Raw genomic sequence first — 18,530 nt, 5'->3', positions numbered from 1 at the left:
CTCCTTTATTTCCTCCTTTCTCCTTCCTTCCTCCCCTCCTTCCCTCTCTTCTGCCCTCTATCCTTCTTTCTTTCTTCTTTACCTTCCTTCTTTCTTATCTTCCTCCTTCCCTCTCTCCTTTCTCTCTATCCTCCTCTTCCTTTCTTCCTTCTTTCCCTACCTCCATCCTTTCTCTCTCTTCTTTCCTTTCATCCTTCCCCCTTTCACCCTCCTTCCCTTCTTCCTTCCCTCCCTCCGTCCCTCCCTCTCTCCTTCCCTCTCTCCCTCCCTCCCTTTCTCCCTCCCTCCCTCCCTCCCTCCCTTCTTTCTTTCTTTCTTTCTTTCTTTCTTTCTTTCTTTCTTTCTTTCTTTCTTTCTTTCTTTTCTTTCTTTCTTTCCCCCTTCCTTTCTAGAGATCAAGCTCCACGTGCACCACTCGAGCTCTGCCCCCAGACCCAAACCTTTAGCTTCCTTAGCAAACATGTCTGTTGGCCAAGCAGTGCACATATGCGACTGCGAATGGAGCCCTGCAGCCCCACGGCTGTCTTTCCCCGAAGCTTCTCCATCTACCACGTGTGAGTGGATCGCATGCAAGGAGACCGAGCTGAGCGAGCTGAGCGTATCCGGGCTTTCTGCCGGTACTCCTGTCCCTGTGGGAGGGCTGATCCACCAAGTGCTTCCAACTGGAAATGAGCGAACACCGAGCATTCTGCAGAGAGAAAATGCTCTCGTCCCTGTTTCCACTTAAAGACACCTTTTGTGAGAAACTATATATGAAATAAAATAACATATAATGTCCACGATGAGACCTATAATATAAAACATATACACTATGGCCGGGAGTTTGACCTAGTGGTTAAAGTGCTTGCCTAGCATGCATGAAGACCCGGGTTCAATTCCTCGGTCGGTACCATATATAGAAAAAAGCCGGAAGTGGTGCTGAGGCTCAAGTGGTAGAGCTCTAGCCTTGAGAAAGGCCAGGGACAGTGCTCAGGCCCTGAGCTCAAGCCCAGGACTGGCAAAAAAATATATACACTAATGTATTACTCATTAGGTTAAAATGTATATTGTATTATATGATTATGTTATATAGTGTATATTATATATTATATATAATAAATAATATATATATATTTGACATTGTATGGAAGAAGCTAGCTAAAACATGTATTTCCTGCCAGTGAAAGTGCCGTATAACCCCTGTACATGGGGACCATTTTTTACCGTGACATCACCAATCGGCAGTACAAAACATGGACCCAGTGTGCCAGTAAATAGGCTGAGGTGTTCACTGGAGAGCCAGAAGTCGCGAGACTCACACAGGTCTGCAGAGGACTGACAGATCCCACTGTGAGCGTTGCAAGGCCTGGCCGTATCTCCACACATCTGTGGGTCACCCGGGAGTCCACGAACAGGGCTGAATTTTGTTGTAGAATATTGCACACACTAAAAAAAAGTTTGTGTGTATTGCAGCTTTGTCATCCGCCAATCGCGTCACAGAAATGCATTGTGAAATCAACTGTCATGATTTACGATGAGCATTTGATGTGAAATAGAACAAAGAAATGGGACTCGCTGTATTAAGAGACATTTGCTGCCAGGCTGCTCACGCCTGTTATCCTAGCTACTCGGCTGACTGACATCTAAGACTGAGATCCGTTCAGAGCCAACCCAGGCAGGAGAGTCTGTGAGCTTATCTCTAGCTAACTACCAAAAAAGCCAGAAGTGAAGCTATGGCTCAAGTGGTAGAGCACTAGCCTTGAGCAAAAAATAAAGTCAAAAGACAGTGCCCAGGCCCTGAGTGTAAGTCCCCAAACCAGCAGAAGAATTACCTCTCTTGGCAGGGAGTTTGGCCTACTGGTAGAGTGCTTGCCTAGCATGCACGAAGACCCGAGTTCAATTCCTTGATACCACATACATAGAAAAAGCCCGAAGTGGTGATGTGGCTCAAGTGGTAGGATTCTAGCCTTGAGAAAAACCCAAGGACAGTGCTCAGACCCTGAGGTCAGTCTCCAGGACTGGCAAAAAATAAAAAAGGTATCTCTCGGGCCGGGAGTTTGGCCTAGTGGTACAGTGCTTGCCTAGCATGCATGAAGACCCGGGTTCGATTCCTCGGTACCCCATACATAGAAAAAAAATGGAAGTGATGCTGAGGCTCAAGTGGTAGAGCTCTAGTCTTGAGAAAAAAAAAACCCAAGGACAGTGCTCAGGCCCTGAGTTCAAGCCCAGGACTGGCAAAAAAAAAAAAGTGTCTCTCTTCTCTAGATGCCTTCCTGACTCTGACTCTACACATAGCCAGAACTCCCTGCCTGCAGTCAATGCCATTTGAAGTTGGCATAGCTATGCCAGTCACCAGAGGAGCAGTGCCTGGGACGGCCTCTCCTGGGCCCATATAGGCCATGGTCAAGAGGAGAGGGCATCCTTTCATTCTTGGTGAGCCGAGTGCTGAGTTCAAGTGTCAGGTGACCGACTCTGCTTTGCCTCTCAGGTGGTGACTGGCTCTGGGCTGGACAGCCAGAAGTCTGATGAGGAGTACCGGGAACTCTTCGATCTGGCCCTGCGGGGCCTGCAACTCTTGTCCAAGTGGAGCGCCCACGTCATGGAGGTGGTAGGTGGAGACTCAGGTCACGGGCCTTCTGTTCTCTGTGTCCACGGTCTGCTTTAGATGTTTCCTGCAAATAAGATTGTCTAGATGTTTCCTGTAGATAAGATTGTATGGTGTGGGGGCTTTTCTGCCTGGCTTCTCTTTTTTCTCTTTTTTTTTTTTAGTCAGTCATGGGGCTTTGAACTCGAGCCCCGTTGATGGGGGAACCTTTCCTCTTTCATGGCTGGTAACATTCTACTATTCGGAAGCTCCAGGGTGCATCTCACACCCAGTACTGACAGGCGCTGTCTTGTTCTCTCTTCTCCGCCAGTATTCGTGGAAGCTGGTTCACCCCACAGACAAGTTCTGCAACAAAGACTGCCCGGGCACGGCGGAGGAGTATGAGAGAGCCACGCGCTACAACTACACTAGCGAGGAGAAGTTTGCCTTCGTAGAGGTGGGAGCTGACTCTGCCACCGAGCCTCTGCCACTGACCATGGCCCTTCGTGTGCACACCCTCCCCTGTCCCCTTGTCCCATCCAAATTAATCTCTGTCAAACATTGTCATTCAGAGCAGGGCACCGGTGGCTCAGGCCTGTGATCCTAGCTACTCAGGAGGCTGAGATCTGAGGATCCCAGTTCAAAACCAGCCCTGAAACAGAGAAGTCCCACCATCACCACCACCACCACCACCATCACCACCACATGCAAAGTTGCTATTCTGAAACAATGAGAGATTCATATAGCTCTCAAAACTTCAAATGGAAAGGATTTACTCAGTAGAAAAACGGGCTGAGAGAAAACCAACAGCAAAAAGAAAAAGCGAGTAGCCAGGGAGCGAGCTGAAAAATCCTCAGGCCAAAGGCATGTGAGCCACACCTTCCCATCTGGCTTTGTGCAGGTTGGCTGGGGGATTTGTGGTCAGTGGCTTGTTTCCTGGAGCTTTTCCTTCCTGAGCTGGACGTCATTGACCCATGACCCTCCAGATCTGAGCTTCCTGAGCAGCTAGGACGCTGGGCATGACCCACAGCTGCCAGGCACCCATTCTTACTGGACATAAGCAGTTACACTTTTTCCATGGGGACCAGTGGGCCCCGTGCCTAATGATAAGATAACAATAGGATGATAAGAGAGGGTGCATCCAATACCTCGGACCTCTGGGGTGTGTCAGAATGCTCTCTAGTAGCTCTTTCAAAGTGAGGGAGGTGATGATGATGATGATGATGATGATGGAGACGAGAGAAGGAAGCAGGACATTGACCTTTCTTCTGCATCCGCCTGGGAGTATGGCGATGGCAGCCGGCCCGTCGGGAGCTGGTGGGCCTGACCTGGCACCGTTGCCCCTCCAGGTGATTGCGATGATCAAAGGCCTGCAGGTTCTCATGGGCCGGATGGAAAGCGTCTTCAACCAAGCCATCCGGAACACCATCTACGCCGCGCTGCAGGACTTCGCCCAGGTGACGCTGCGGGAGCCCCTGAGGCAGGCCGTGCGCAAGAAGAAGAATGTTCTCATCAGGTGGGTTTTGGGGGACACCCCCCAATCCCGGAGCGCTTCTCAAACCAGGGGTACCTGCTGCAAGTCGAGGGGACAAGCTAGACTCAGCTTGCCGGCTAGCCCCTCCCAGCAAATTCTAAGTAGGCTCTCTGGGGAAACTGGCCCCCCGAGGAGGGGTGAACTGTCTTTGGATTTGAGCCCGAGGCCAGCCCTCTCTAGTTGGGGTCCAGGACTCCTCCAGGCCTCACTTTCCCTCATCTGTAGGATGAGGCTGGATGCTTGGTAGCTCAGGCCTGGAATCTTAGCTACTCAGGAGACTGAGATCTGGGGATCACGGTTCAAAGCCAGTCCTGGCAGGAAAGTCTGTGAGACTCTTATCTCCAAATAGCTACCTCCCCAAAAAAGCCCAAAGTGGAGCTGGGGATCAAGCAGTAGAGCACTAGCTTTGAGCAAAAAAAGCTCAGGGACAGGGCCCAGGCCCCGAGTTCAAGCCCCATAGCCAACCACAAACAAACAAACAAACAAAATCTGGGTATGATGGCGCTTTCCCTGCCCCTGACTCCCTCACCATGTGGGCTTGATGGAGGGAGACCACCCACACCCCCAGCCATGTGGCCTGAGCTACCCTATGTCCAGGGGCCCCTGTGGAAGGCAGCATCACCAGGGACGGGGTCGGGGGGATGACAGGAAGTTATCCCTCCCTTGCCGAGCTTCCTTCCGGTGGTGAGTCCCCACACATCCTTGCAGCGTCCTGCAGGCCATCCGAAAGACCATCTGCGACTGGGAGGGTGGCCGTGAGCCCCCCAACGACCCCTGCCTGCGAGGAGAGAAGGACCCCAAAGGGGGCTTCGACATCAAAGTACCCCGGAGAGCTGTGGGCCCATCCAGCACCCAGGTGAGCCGCTTTGACCACGGCTGGACCTGGGGACACCGGGGTGGGTGAGGGGAGCCCACGCCTGGGGGAGGGTCGGGGGTGGGTAGGAGAGCAGCTGCTCCAGTTCCCTTCCCAGGCTGGTTTTAATCAAGGAAGGGACAGCGCTGCTCTGAGACTCGGGAGACCTGGATTCTAGGCCCAGACCCCTGTGTGACCTTGGCCGGGTGGCACAGCCTCTCTCTGTGCCTCAGTTGTCTGGTCTCATATGCACTATCACATCTGGTGTGGTTCCTCACCCTCCCTCCCCTCCCCAGCCCAGGAGTGGAATCCCCATGCATCTCTCTCCCCAGCTTTGAACTCACCCTCACACCTTTCCCTGTGGTGGCGGCAAGCCAGTCCACACGCTCTGCCTCAAAGGTGCTGCGTGGTCTCCAGTCGGCTCTCAGACATGGTGACTTAGGTTGTGAGTTTGCTGCTGCCTTGCTTACCCCCTCCCCCCCACCCCGGCACATCCCCTCACAAGCACAAGGACAGGAATTCCTTCACCCCACAGAGAAAGCCATGCTGTCACAGTACAGTGAAGCCGGGCACAGCCGCTCACGCCTGTACTCAGGAAGCTTAGATCTGAGCATCAGGGTTCAAAGCCAGCCTGGGCAAGAAAGTTTCATGAGATGTTCATCTCCAAGGAACCACCAAAAAGTGGAAGTGGAGCTGTGTGGCTCAAGTGGTAGGGTGTTAGCCTTGAGTGACAAACGCCCAGGCCCTGAGTGCAAGACCCAAGATTGTCACACACACACACACACATACACACACACACCCCAACTGAAACGTCCTATGGTGAGCCACACTGCCTTTTGCCTCCCATCATACAAGGAGGGAAGCTGAGTTCCTGCCACATCCAGGCTAAATGGCTCCTACTGGCTGGCTGTGGGACTGGAAAGCAGGTGCCTCTGACTGTAGGGGTTAGGGTTCTGCAGGTCCACGCTGTCCCCTCTACTTCATAACACCTTTAAAGCCTCTCTCTCTCTCCTGTGAGCCTGTCTGGAGCCTCCCGCCCCCTCCCTGTGTGTGTGTGTGTGTGTGTGTGTGTGTGTGTGTGTGTGTGTGCGCGTGTGTGTGTCAGTGGGGTGGGTGAGTTGGGCTGGGTTGACCTAGCTTTCCTTGGCTTCCAGCCTGCAACCCGGTGTGTGCCCAGGTAGCCTGAAGCTCTGGGATGCCTGGTGGTGGGGGGTCGTGTTTCCTAAAACTGCTGTGGGAATCCTAGAGTCCGAGCACCCTGGTAGAAAGAGGGAGGAGGAGAAGAAGAGGAGGAAAGGAGGAGAAGGAAGAGGAGGATGAGGAGGGGAGGGAAGGAGGGACATCTGAAGGGATGCTGGCAGGGGTCAGCCCTCCCCAGGTCAGAAAGCATAGGTGTACTCCATTAACTCTCCCACAAGTGGAAGAGCCCCAAAAGAGAGCGCAGTCAGCCCATCCCCCAGAAAGGGCAAGTGACTTGTCCAAGTCACAAGGTGAGTCCCAGATGGAGTCGGGGGGGGGGGGGACGAGAACCCAGGTCTCCTGACTCCTTCTCCTGGGCTCTGGCCCCTGTCTGTGTGGCTAAACAGGTGGAGGGGAAAGCCTGGCTGCCCTGGTTGAACCTCCCGTCAGTGCTCGCAGCAGGTTAGACCTAGTGTTTCCTTGGAGGCCATTGTTAGAACAGGGGTTCGCTTCTCAGGCCCACTGGTGGGGTCTTCCCTGGTGAGGGGGGCCAGGCCTCGTGGCAAAGTGGCAGCCAGAAAGGTGTGGTGCTGGAACGTTGGGATGCTGGAGTGTCTCAGGCCACCCCGGCGGTGGTGATGTCTTCCCCATTGTATACAATACCTCTTGCTTTTCTCTCTCTCTCTCTCTCTCTTTCTCTCTCTCCCTCGTCCCTGTCTCTCCTGCCCTCCTGTTCCCCCTTCCTCCTCTCCCGTTGTGTCTTAGGCCTGCCAGTGGTCCCCGAGGGCTTTGTTTCACCCCACTGGTGGCACACAGGGCCGAAGAGGCTGCCGATCCCTGGTATTACGCCGGCTGGTGGGGTTGGGTGGGGTGCCTGCTTCCTCATGGCCCCCCCTCTGGCCCTCACATTCAATGGCGTGGAAAGGTGTAGATCATAGCAGAGAGAACAGTCTCCCACTGCGCGTGCGTGCCCCGTGCACTCCTGAAAGCAGGAGTTCACTGTCTAGTAGTCTCCTGTGTAAGTACTGATGCTAAGTACTGAGGTCTGTCTGACCCTCCTCGGCACCCAGCAGCTAGGGGCAGGCTGTGCCCGGTGGCTCCAGGCCATCAGGGGCGCTGTCATTCAGGACACATTCAGAAACTAGGAGAGGAAACTGGGGAGGGGAGGAGGGTTGGTTGGCAGTTTGGGCGGGTGGGGTCCGGGTGTGGGGGGGGAGCACTCTCGCTGTGATCTTACCCCGTCGCACAACTCTTCAAAATGCTTCGAGATACGCAGGGCCAATCTGAGATGGCATCTGGTCCAACCCCCACCCCCTCCTTTGTTAGATAACACAACTGGAGCCCAGAGAGGGGCCTGAGCTCCTAAGGTCACACAGCAAGTCAGGAAGACTACCTGGCCTTGAACCCAGGTCTTCTGATTCCCAGCATGGGAGCACCATGGGAAAGAAGGGGATGAGAACAGAGACGCAGAGCAAGGGGCTCCCCTCTTCCCACCATGGGACAAAGCCAGCGGTGCTGTCGGGGAACTTCAGATCCACCGAGGGCTGCTCTGGGCATGGAAAAGAACTTCCTTCCCAGCTGGCCAGTTTCCCTCAGGGGCTGTTGTGTGGAGCCAGTGATAGAGCCCGTCCGCCATTGGCTGGCCTTCACACAGTTTTCACAGTTCCAGATTTACTTTCCCATCTAGACAGTTCTTTGTGAGACAAGGAGGGAAAGGAAGGAGGAAGGGGGGGAGAGACAGAGGGAAGCAAAAGGGAAGGAAAGGACCAGGAAAAGACTGGAAGATATCCAATAAAAAAATAATAATAACCTTAAATAACCATTCCCCAGGGTGGAGGTCCAGCCTTTGACCTTGACCTTGACCTTGTCCCCGGTCTTTCTTTTTCAAGCTATACATGGTACGTACCATGCTCGAGTCGCTCATCGCAGACAAGAGCGGCTCTAAGAAGACACTACGGAGCAGCCTGGACGGCCCCATCGTCCTGGCCATCGAGGATTTCCACAAGCAGTCCTTCTTCTTCACCCACCTGCTCAACATCAGCGGTGAGTCCCGAGGGCCACGGAGGACCCACCTTCCAGAGCAGCGGGAGACCAGAGCGTGGGCCCTCAAGGCCCTGGATTTTCTGGGTGGCATCTGGACAGTGTGTGTGTGTGTGTGTCTGTCTGTCTGTCTCTGAGAGGCACCTACATTGTTAGTCAGGATCATTCTCCTCTTATATTATATATCAACATATATCTATATATCTATCTATATTATATATATATATATATCCTCTTATATATTATCAAGGCTCACAGAACTCTGGGGTCCTAAGCTGTCCTTTAGCATGCTGGGTATTCCCAGTTGAGAGCCCCCAGCCACTCCTATGTAAAATCATCACACACACACACACACACACACACACACACACACACACACACACACAATGTTGAGCTTTTAAGGCCTCTGGATGATAAGGAATCCAGAATGACCACAAAGAAAGGCAGAAGATCTGTCAGTTCAGTTCACAGTGAACATGGTTGATTCATTGTCTGAGTGGGCAGATTTTTACATGCCCATGTAGGCATGCAGTGAGTCTTTGTGTGTGTGTGTGGAGGGGGGTAGTGAAGCTTGGACTCTGAGCCTGGGCACTGCCTCTGAGCTCTTTAGCTCACGCTACCATCCTACCCCTTGAGGCCACAGTGCCACTTCCACTTTTCTAGCTGTTAATTGGAGATAAGAGTCTCGTGGTCTTTAGTGCCCAGGCTGACTTTGAACCTAGATCCTCAGATCTCAGCCTCCCAAGTAGCTAGGATTACAGGTGTGAGCCCATCTAATCTTTGATAAGAGTCATAAAGCTGTTTGGGTTTGGGGTTTTCTTTTCGTTGTTGTTTTTCGGCAGTCCTATGGTTAGAATTCAGGGCCTGGTAGGACTGTGACTTCTTGTTGGGGCCCATCTCAGCCTCCTTGAGGAGCTACCACTTCAGCTGTGTTTCAAGATGACTCTGTAAGGTGGCTAGAATTGGGCCCCCCAGACCCCCCCAACCCTTCTCACCTCCCCCATCCTAGCAGACCCTGTTCCTGCACGGCTGAAGCACAGGGTGGCCTCTGGTGGGTGCTAAGCTCACTCTGTGCCCACAAGCTCCAGCAACCGGCATCTATGAAGAGCCTGCACACACCCAGCACCCCAAGGCGGCAGCCACGCCCCCAGGGCACTCCCCGAGGTGACCCCAGACCCTCTCCCTGTGCTCCCAGAAGCGCTGCAGCAGTGCTGTGACCTCTCCCAGCTCTGGTTCCGAGAGTTCTTCCTGGAGCTCACCATGGGCCGGCGCATCCAGTTCCCCATCGAGATGTCCATGCCCTGGATTCTGACAGACCACATCCTGGAGACCAAGGAGCCTTCCATGATGGAGTGAGAGGCGGGGCCTGGGCGGAGGGGGCGGAGCCTGGATGGAGGGGCGGGGCCCGCTGCAGGGGCTGGGTCTGGGGTGCAGGAATGGGGCCCACTGCAGGGAGCAGGGGGCGTGGCCTGGGTCCCAGGGGGCGTGGCCTGGGCGGAAGGGCGGGGCTCTCTGCAGGGGCTGGCGTGGGCTGAGGGGCGGGGCCCACTGCAGGGGCAGGGTCTAGGGTGCAGGAATGGGGCCTGAACTGAAGGGGCACGGCCTGGGTCACAGGGGGCGGGGCCTGGAATTCGGGGGCGGAGCCCGGGATTCGGGGGCGGAGCCTGGTGGAGGGGCGGGGCCCACTGCAGGGGCGGGGTCTGGGGTGCAGGAATGGGGCCTGAACTGAAGGGGCACGGCCTGGGTCACAGGGGGCGGGGCCTGGAATTCGGGGGCGGAGCCCGGGATTCGGGGGCGGAGCCTGGTGGAGGGGCGGGGCCCACTGCAGGGGCGGGGTCTGGGGTGCAGGAATGGGGCCTGAACTGAAGGGACACCGCCTGGGTCACAGGGGGCGGGGCCTGGGTGGAGGGGCGGGGCCCACTGCAAGGGCAGGGTCTGGGGTGCAGGAATGGAGCCTGAACTGAAGGGGCATGGCCTGGGTCACAGGGGGCGGGGCCTGGGATTAGGGGGCATGGCCTGGGTGGAGGGGCGGGGCCCGCTGCAGGGGCTGGGTCTGGGGTGCTGGAATGGGGCTCACTGCAGGAAGCAGGGGGCGTGGCCTGAGCTGAAGGGCATGGCCTGGGTCACAGTAGGCGTGGCCTGGGTGGAAGGGTGGGGCTTGCTGCAGGGGTGGGCATGGGCTGAGGGGCGGGGCCCACTGGAGGGACAGAGTCTGGGGTGCAGGAATGGGGCCTGAGCTGCAGGGGCATGGCCTGGGTCACAGCAGGCGTGGCCTGGGTGGCAGGGGTGGGACCTGAGTCACAGGAGGTGAGGCCTGGGCTATGTGTGTGTGTGTGGGACCTGCTGCAGGGGCGGGGCCCGGGTCGCAGGGGCGGAGCCTGGGCAGCGGGGTGGGGCCTGGCCTGTGGGGGGTGGGGCAGCTGCAGGGGCGGGGCCTGGGCGGCGGGGTGGGGCCTGGGCTATGTGCAGGGGGAACCTGCTGCAGGGGCGGGGCCCGGGTCGCAGGGGGCGGGGCCTGGGCTATGTGTGTGGGTGGAACCTGCTGCAGGGGCGGGGCCTGGGTCGCAGGGGGCGGGGCCTGGGCGGCGGGGTGGGGCCTGGGCTATGTGGGGGGAACCTGCTGCAGGGGCGGGGCCCGGGTCGCAGGGGGCGGGGCCTGGGCTATGTGTGTGTGTGGAACCTGCTGCAGGGGCGGGGCCTGGGTCGCAGGGGGCGGGGCCTGGGCTGCAGTGGACGATGGCTTCCCCGGGGCTCATTTGCCTCTGCTCTGCCCACCGAGGCTCCCCAGGCTGCGGTCGCCCGCCAGCGTGTTGGTAATCCGCCTGCCCTCTTCCCCCTCCTCCTCCTCCTCAGGTATGTCCTCTACCCGCTGGACCTGTACAACGACAGCGCCTACTACGCGCTGACCAAGTTCAAAAAGCAGTTCCTGTACGACGAGATCGAGGCCGAGGCGAGTGACGGACTGCTATTATTATTATTATTATTATTATTATTATTAATTATCCTCACCACCATCATCCTTATCGGTAGAATTGGGGTTTGCATTCAGGGCCTGGTATCTGCTGTGCAGGTTCTCTGTGACTTTGAGGCACACCCCCCCCCCCCCAGCTCTTTCTGCTTTCGTTATTTTTATTTTCAGATAAGTTTTCTTTCTCTCTCTCTCAGCCTCATGATCTTACCACAATGTCTCTCATGGAGCTAGAATTCCAGGCATGAGCCACCATTCCCTGATTCTCCTTTTATTTTTCTTGTCCATACTGGCCTCAAACTACTCTTTCTGCCTCCCAGCTAACTTCAGTCTCAGGCATGAGGTACTGTGCCTGCTGACCTGAGTCTTTTGCTTCTGCGCTCTGGCCCCGGGTCTTGCCCATTCTTTAGTGAGCGGCATGGTGGGCCGGCTCTGCTTGACCACCCTGCTCCTTGGCCCACCTCAGGGATGGGGGCCCCCATGTCACCAGGACAGGCCCCCCCTTGGGCTAAGCCCTGGGAAAAGACAGAAGGAGCTTGGACCATCTGGGAGAGCCACCTGAGGGCTGTCGAGAAGGAAGGTATGGGGTTTGAGGGGACCCCAGCATCATCTTGACCTTGTAGATCCTTGTCTGAAGGTGAAAGGGTGGGGTAACCCCTGGGGATCTGATGATCAGAATCCTCCATTGCCTGACTATGGAAGGACACTGCCCTCCCCCCCAAGCTCCCTGCTGTTTGTGAGCATCTGAATTAAGGAGTTGGCTCTGGGGCTTTGCAAAGCAAAGTAAAAATAAAATCAAAGAACAGGAAAAAATTTTTAAAAAGACAGTCAATGGGCAGGGATGGATGGGTGACTCCAGGAAGAGCCTGGTATGAAGCCAGGAAAGTGACAGACAGAGGACTGCCCACCTGGGGTCAGAGGCCAGGGGTCAGGGCCACAAAGAGAAACCATGGCGGGGAGCTTAGTTCCTCTGAGCTCTGTGTGAGTTTGTGTGCGTGTGCGTGTGTGAGTGCGTGCATGCATGTGTGAACTCAGAGCCTCACTCTCCCATTTGGCTTTGCACTCAAGGCTGGCATTCTGCCGCTTGAACCACAGCTCTACTTCTGGCTTTTTCATCTGAGATCAGAGTCTTCACTGACTTTCCTGCCCGGGCTGGCTTTGAATCAGGATCCTCAGGTCTCAGCTTCCTGAGGAGCTAGAACGACAGGCGTGAGCTTTGCCTTGATTAGGAGAGACCTACTGGACACTGATTCTTCCCTTCCTTCCTCCCTCCCTCCCTCCCTTTCTTCCTCCCTCCTTGCCTTCCTTCCTCTCTTCTCCCTCTCTCTCTTCCCTCCTCTCCCTTTCCCTCTTTCTGTCCTTCCTTTTCTTTCCTGTTTTCCTTCAAATCTGTCACAAAGTCCAGAACACCTATGGGGTGGTGGGCCCCAGCCGCCCTGTTCCACTCACGCTCACGTACCCCACTTCCCTTCTCAGGTGAACCTGTGTTTTGATCAGTTTGTCTACAAGCTGGCGGACCAGATTTTTGCCTACTACAAGGCCATGGCGGGCAGGTAGGACAGCTGGCGTGAACGCAGCCATCTTTCCCAACGCTGTGTCCAGAAGGCACAGCTCCCCGCTCCCCTCTTTGAGCACTTTCAGGAGAATCGAGCTATCCCATGGGCCTAGGCTGGGTGCTAGAATCCTTTGGAGAAGAAAAATGGGCAGATAAGGAGCTAAGTTCACAGGGAAGAGAGACGCTGCTGAGAGCAAAGACACACGGAGAGGAGGAGACTATGGTCTTATGAATAAAGGTTAATGAGCAGTGGTAAAATGCATGGCTTTGGGGAGAGGAGCTAGAAAGGCAATGTGAAAGAAAGCGCTATGTTCCTAGACACTGCAGGCAAAAGGGACGTGGCGTGCAAAGCCCCTGTGGCAAAAAGAGCAAAAATCCTAGAGCCGGCCTGGTTCGGGTGACTGATTGGTGGCCACAAAAAAGAGGAGACGGGAGGGGAAGGCAGGGAAGACCAGCCAGGGTTATTTAGCCCAGGAATTGAAATGGTGATTTGCTGACTCTTTAAAATATATATATATATGTATGTATATATGTATATATGTATAAATTATGAGCCAGGCCAGGGGTAGCATAGGCCTGTAATCCTACCTACTAGGGAGGCTGAGATTTGATGACTGAGGTTCCAGAGCAGCCTCAGCAGCAATGTTGGCTAAGCTCCATCTCCAGAGAAAACAGCAAAAAGTAGGACTGGAGGCATGGCTCAAGTGGTAGAGCACCAGCGTAAGCAAGCAAACCGGGGCTGGCGCTGTCCCGCATCTCTTGTGCTCAAGGCTAGCGCTCTACCACTTTGAGCCACAGCATCACCTTGGTTTTTGAGTAGTTCTTTGGAGATAAGAGTCTCATGGGGACTTTTCTACTCTGGCTGGTTTCTATCCACCATCCTCAGATCTCAGCCTCCTGAGTAGCTAGAATTATAGGCGTGAGTCACTAGTGCCCGGCTTAAACATTCACATTTTCTTGTCAGCACAGCAGTCGGAGAGAATGCCACAAGCCTGGCACTCACAAAGGATGAAAATGGAAAAGGTCATGGTATACACGTGAGGTGGAGACTGGAGAATCACGGCTTGAAGTCATTCCAGGAACCACAATTCCAGTCCACTTCTATCTACAATCAATCCGCCAAAAGCTGGAGGTAGAGGTGTGGCTCAAGTGGTAGAACACCAGTCCCTGGAATGACTTCAAGCCATGATTCTCCAGCTTCCACTTCCTGAGACACTATGGTGACAGGGGTGAGACACCAGCCCCCAGCCAGCCCTCTGCTTGTTTATTCAGAATCAGTCTCAAAACTAACTAGGACGTAAACTCCCTGATGACAGAAACCCCACATCTAGAATGTTCTGCGATCATTCTGCGATCAGTGAACAAAAGAGACAAGTGGCCCATCTGTCACTCACACCCCAGCTCCTGGCTGGATCTAAGCACCCACCTAATATCAGGCCCACAGCTGTTGTGTTGCAGAAGGGAGAAGGCCAGGGGGTTGGGCCTGGTCTGGGGCTGGGCAGGGCTGGAGCTGTTCACCCAGGAGCTGAGTAGATCAGTGTCCCTTCCATTCTTTCCAGTGTCCTCTTGGACAAACGCTTCCGGGCCGAGTGTAAGAATTACGGCGTGATCATCCCGTACCCACCCTCCAACCGCTACGAGACGCTGCTGAAGCAGAGACACGTGCAGGTAAGGAAGGGGCACCTCTAGAAGATGGCACGGAGCTCCAAAGTCGGGGTGTATGTGCTAGGAAACTGCCCAGTGAGGCAATTCCTGGGCCCAGGTAAAACCCAGTCAGAAGTTTACAGATTTTTGCTTCATCGTAGGGGTCCTCTCCCACCTCCAGCTTGCCATCACGTCCTAAGCTGTGCGCAGTGCTCTGGCCTCCTCCTCCCCACAGTTCAGGTTCTGGCCGGCACTGCCTTGGATGGACAGGTGTCTGTGAATCTTAAAGAACTCCTCTCCTCTCTCCACCCTCCCTTCCCCTCCCTGGCCCCCTTTCTCTGCCATTAGCTCTTGGGCAGATCCATCGACTTGAACAGACTCATTACTCAACGTATATCTGCCGCCATGTACAAGTCCTTGGACCAGGCCATTAGCCGCTTTGAGAGCGAGGATGTGACGTCCATTGTGGTAAAGGACGGGAGCCGGGGGGGGGGGTAGAGGGGCAGGAAGGGACACTGGTGTCAGGGACACTGGGACGCCAGCACCTGGCTCTACCTCTCTCTTTTGAGAAAAGCTATTTTTTTTCTTGTTTTTGCCAGTGTGGGCCGTGACTGTCTGGTGGAGGTTGGAGTCTGGGTTTCTTCTTTTATTTATCTGCAGCTTTGTGTTTCCTGCTAGTGAGTCTGTCGGTCTGTCTGTTGGCCTGTTGTGACTGTGTCTATGGTTGCCTCTGTAGCCTCTTGCTGCCCCATGGAAGGCATTGAATATTCCCAGGTGAAACAGAGCCCTGCTTGCTTGGTCAGCCAAGGTGGCAGCCCCAGAGAGGGTCACTTCTTGGAGGTCAACCTGGCCCCTGTGTGGATGAACTGGGAGCTTCTTCCTCCCATCCACAAAACCTGAGAGGTGGGGGAAGCCTCTGCTTCCCACTGGGAGAGGTTGCAGAGACTTGAGGATTTCATCTGTCACCCCCCAATATTCACAGCCAAGGGAGCAGAGGCTGGATGGGCACATGGCAGCCTGCAGGTTAGATTTGTTCAAGCTGCAAGGCCTATGGGACAAGTGACATTCAGAAGAATGCAAAGAAAACATTGGGGATCCTCTCCCCTCCCCACGCCGCAGCCTTGCCTTTCCCAGAGTGTGGAAAATTGTGACACTGTGCCTCAGACAGGCCCAGCCACCAGCCCTGACCCACCCGCTCTTGATGTGCTTGTTTGTGGCTTTGTGGTTGTGAATCCACGTTATTTTCTCAGCAAGTCGGCCTCGGTTTCCCTGTGCTTTCAGTGAGGCCAGTGGCTGTGCCCTCATCTTTGGCTTGGAGAAGTAGCAGATGTGTTAACACATCTGGAATCTACTGGAACATACCCACGAGGCCGCATCCTATTCATTGCCAATACTGGATAGTGTGTGATCTCAAAACAAAAAAAAGTTTCCTATGCTCCAGCCTAACAGTAAGAACCAAATAGGTGGTGACTTGATTCGGGGGCCACCACGAAGCCTGTAGTGCCTGGCTCAGTGATACCCAGACTCAGGAGAAGGTGCCCAGGTTGCCCCAGGGGGTTCTGGGTAGACTTCGCATGGCCCATGGCTTTTCTCCCGTGGCAGGAGCTGGAATGGCTGCTGGAGATTAACCGCCTGACCCACCGGCTCCTCTGTAAGCACATGACACTGGACAGCTTCGACGCCATGTTCCGGGAGGCCAATCACAATGTCTCCGCCCCCTATGGCCGCATCACCCTGCACGTCTTCTGGGAGCTGAACTTTGACTTCCTCCCCAACTACTGCTACAATGGCTCCACAAACCGGTACAGTGCGGGGGTGGGGGAGGGCTGGGCCAGTGAGGGGGTGCTCACCGCCGGCTGCTTCCTCCACAATGGGCCTCAAGGGGGGGGGTCCCTTTGGCTCCTGGAGCCTTCAGGCCAGAGGAAGGCACAAAGACCAAGCAAAGACCATCTCCTGGTTGGATCCAGGGAGCCAGATGCCTCTCAGGGCATGTTTCTGGCTCTGCAGAAGTGAGGCAGGAGGTGGCATTAACAGCAGGTCATGCATGGTCCCAGGGGAAAAAAAAAAAACAACGCTTGCAGGATGCAGCAGCAGCAACAGCAGAAATAGACGTGCATCCGAGTCCTGCATTCCGGGACCCTGTTGACATTGCACCTGCAAGAACATCCACCTGTCTGCCAGTGCACATGCAAAACACACCTGCGTAGCGGTTACGGGCACCGCAGGGTGGACTTTGCCTCCCACAAGGAGCTCACAGCCCTGGGCCAGGCATAGGGGCAGAGACTGATGTGACCCCTGCTTTCCCACTGAGCTTTATCATCTGGAGGAAGAGGCGAAAACTGTAGTCACACCCAGAGAGGAGCGAGGAAGGGTATGCAAGGTGCATGCATGCGTAAGTCCTGTCAGGAAGGTATGGAAGGGTAGGTGTACGCATGCACAGATCCTCTTACCCCACAACCTGACTCAGGCCATGTGGAGTGAATCCTATTGTGTTGAGTGAATCAATGACGTAGGAGGAACTCACAGACCTGGAAGAACTCAAGAAGGCACTTGAATCCATTCAGCAAGCAAGGCAGGCTTCCAGGTCTATGAAGACCAGGGTTTTTGATGCCCCTGAGCAAGGAAGGCATTGCAAAGCAACTGTGGCCCAGTAGGCCATGCTATATTTACCAGTCATAGTGGCACAGTCTGGGAGCTGGCAAAATATTACTGGTGTGTGTATGTGGGTGTGTGTGTATACACACATATGCATTGGATGTAGGGCCTGAGGTTTGGACCTGGACGCTGTCCCTGAGCTGCTTTTGTTCCAGGCTAACACTCTACCACCTCTGGCTTTTTGGTGGCTAAATGGGGAGGAGAATCTCATAGATTTTCTTGCCTGGTTGATTTCAAATCACAGTCAGATGTCAGCCTCCTGATAGCTAAATTACAGTGGCTGGGAAAAATACAATCCCAAGAAGACTATGTGGGGGCATGTGAAAATTACTTGACATGCACAAGGTTTTATTGGAATTAAGCCAGGGGAACAATCCGGTTTGTGGGGCAGAAAATAGTTTGCTGCTTGGATCTCTACAGAGTCTACTGAATGCAGTTCTTGAAACCAGAAGTGGAGTTGGAGCCCCAGAGAAGGCCAGGGTGGGGCCCGGGTCAATCTTTACCCTCTTACCCATGGTGCGTTAGGCAATCAACCCCAGCACTAAGCTGAGCCCAGGAATGCAGGATGGGAAAGCAGGCAGTAGGCCAATGGGCAGATTGCTAGAAGAGCCTAGAACCTTTGCAGAGAGGGGAGGCTGGTGCAGCCCGGGACTGAAGGATATTGAGGACTCAGCTCACCCCTCCCCCTCCTCTTTTCTCCTTCTAGTTTTGTCCGAACTGCTATTCCTTTCACCCAAGAACCACAGCGAGATAAACCCGCCAATGTGCAGCCTTATTACCTCTATGGATCTAAGGTGAGTTGCTGTGCCCAGCACAGGACACACGAGAGAAGCCAACAGCAGAGGCACGAAGAGCCGTCCAAAAGCCGGGGGGGGGGGAGGGGGGCGAGATCCAGGCAGAGAGAACCATGAAATACATACATCTTTATTTGGTTCATAACTCAGCAGGGGTGGGCTTAGCAGAGTGCAGAGGGGAGGGGCTGAGCGGTGCTGTGAGTGACAGCTGGGTTGAGGTGGGCGGGGCAAGAGGTCTGTGAGTGACAGCGGGTTGAGGCGGATGGGGAAAGGGGGTTTGTGTCTCTCTTCATCCTTGGCTCCTCCAGTTCTCCTGTTTCTTGGCTGATTCGTTTCCTTTCTATCCAGTGATGCTGGGATTTTCTCCGCTCCACAGAACCTCTCGTAAAGGGCTTGACAGGCAGGGGACTGGGGCTGGGGAGACACTGTGAAGGAGTTGACTGCAGCAGAAATCATTTACAGGCACAGCTTGAACTAAACATGGACCCACAACCTAACAACAGCTCTCCTCCCTTCCTAACTCTTTTTCAGACCTTAAGGTGGGCGAAGCCGTGTGTCTTCATTGCCAAGCTCTGGCTGTCTCTCTTTTGGTCAAGCAGGAGAGCAAGCCTTAAACTCAGTTACTAGCCAATAACAGAGGCTTGGTCTGGCTTCGCATTGCTTCATTTCTGTGATGTTTCTACTTGAGTATGTCTCTGTTTCTAGTAAGATGCTGTTGGCTTATTGGCTGATGGGATAATGTAGA

General features: G+C 54.7%; 1 protein-coding gene across 1 annotated transcript in view; it reads left to right on the top strand.

The window, feature by feature from the left end:
- Positions 1-18,530, top strand: part of Cyfip2 (cytoplasmic FMR1 interacting protein 2) — an 80,083-nt gene that overhangs the window by 28,217 nt on the left and 33,336 nt on the right. The window contains exons 12-24 of the mRNA XM_090321132.1: positions 2,468-2,587; positions 2,895-3,020; positions 3,913-4,079; positions 4,806-4,953; positions 6,895-6,969; positions 8,019-8,172; positions 9,365-9,521; positions 11,023-11,119; positions 12,614-12,690; positions 14,252-14,360; positions 14,685-14,804; positions 15,939-16,138; positions 17,698-17,785. Coding sequence (XP_090177258.1) covers positions 2,468-2,587; positions 2,895-3,020; positions 3,913-4,079; positions 4,806-4,953; positions 6,895-6,969; positions 8,019-8,172; positions 9,365-9,521; positions 11,023-11,119; positions 12,614-12,690; positions 14,252-14,360; positions 14,685-14,804; positions 15,939-16,138; positions 17,698-17,785 — 1,638 coding nt within the window. The remainder of the gene's footprint in view (positions 1-2,467; positions 2,588-2,894; positions 3,021-3,912; positions 4,080-4,805; positions 4,954-6,894; positions 6,970-8,018; positions 8,173-9,364; positions 9,522-11,022; positions 11,120-12,613; positions 12,691-14,251; positions 14,361-14,684; positions 14,805-15,938; positions 16,139-17,697; positions 17,786-18,530) is intronic.

The sequence above is a fragment of the Megascapheus bottae genome, chromosome 29 (genome assembly GCF_031878675.1).
Source record: "Megascapheus bottae isolate mThoBot1 chromosome 29, mThoBot2.hap1, whole genome shotgun sequence".
NCBI lineage: Eukaryota > Metazoa > Chordata > Mammalia > Rodentia > Geomyidae > Megascapheus > Megascapheus bottae.
Note: the sequence above shows the minus strand (reverse complement) of the source record. Positions and strands in the feature narration are given on the sequence as shown.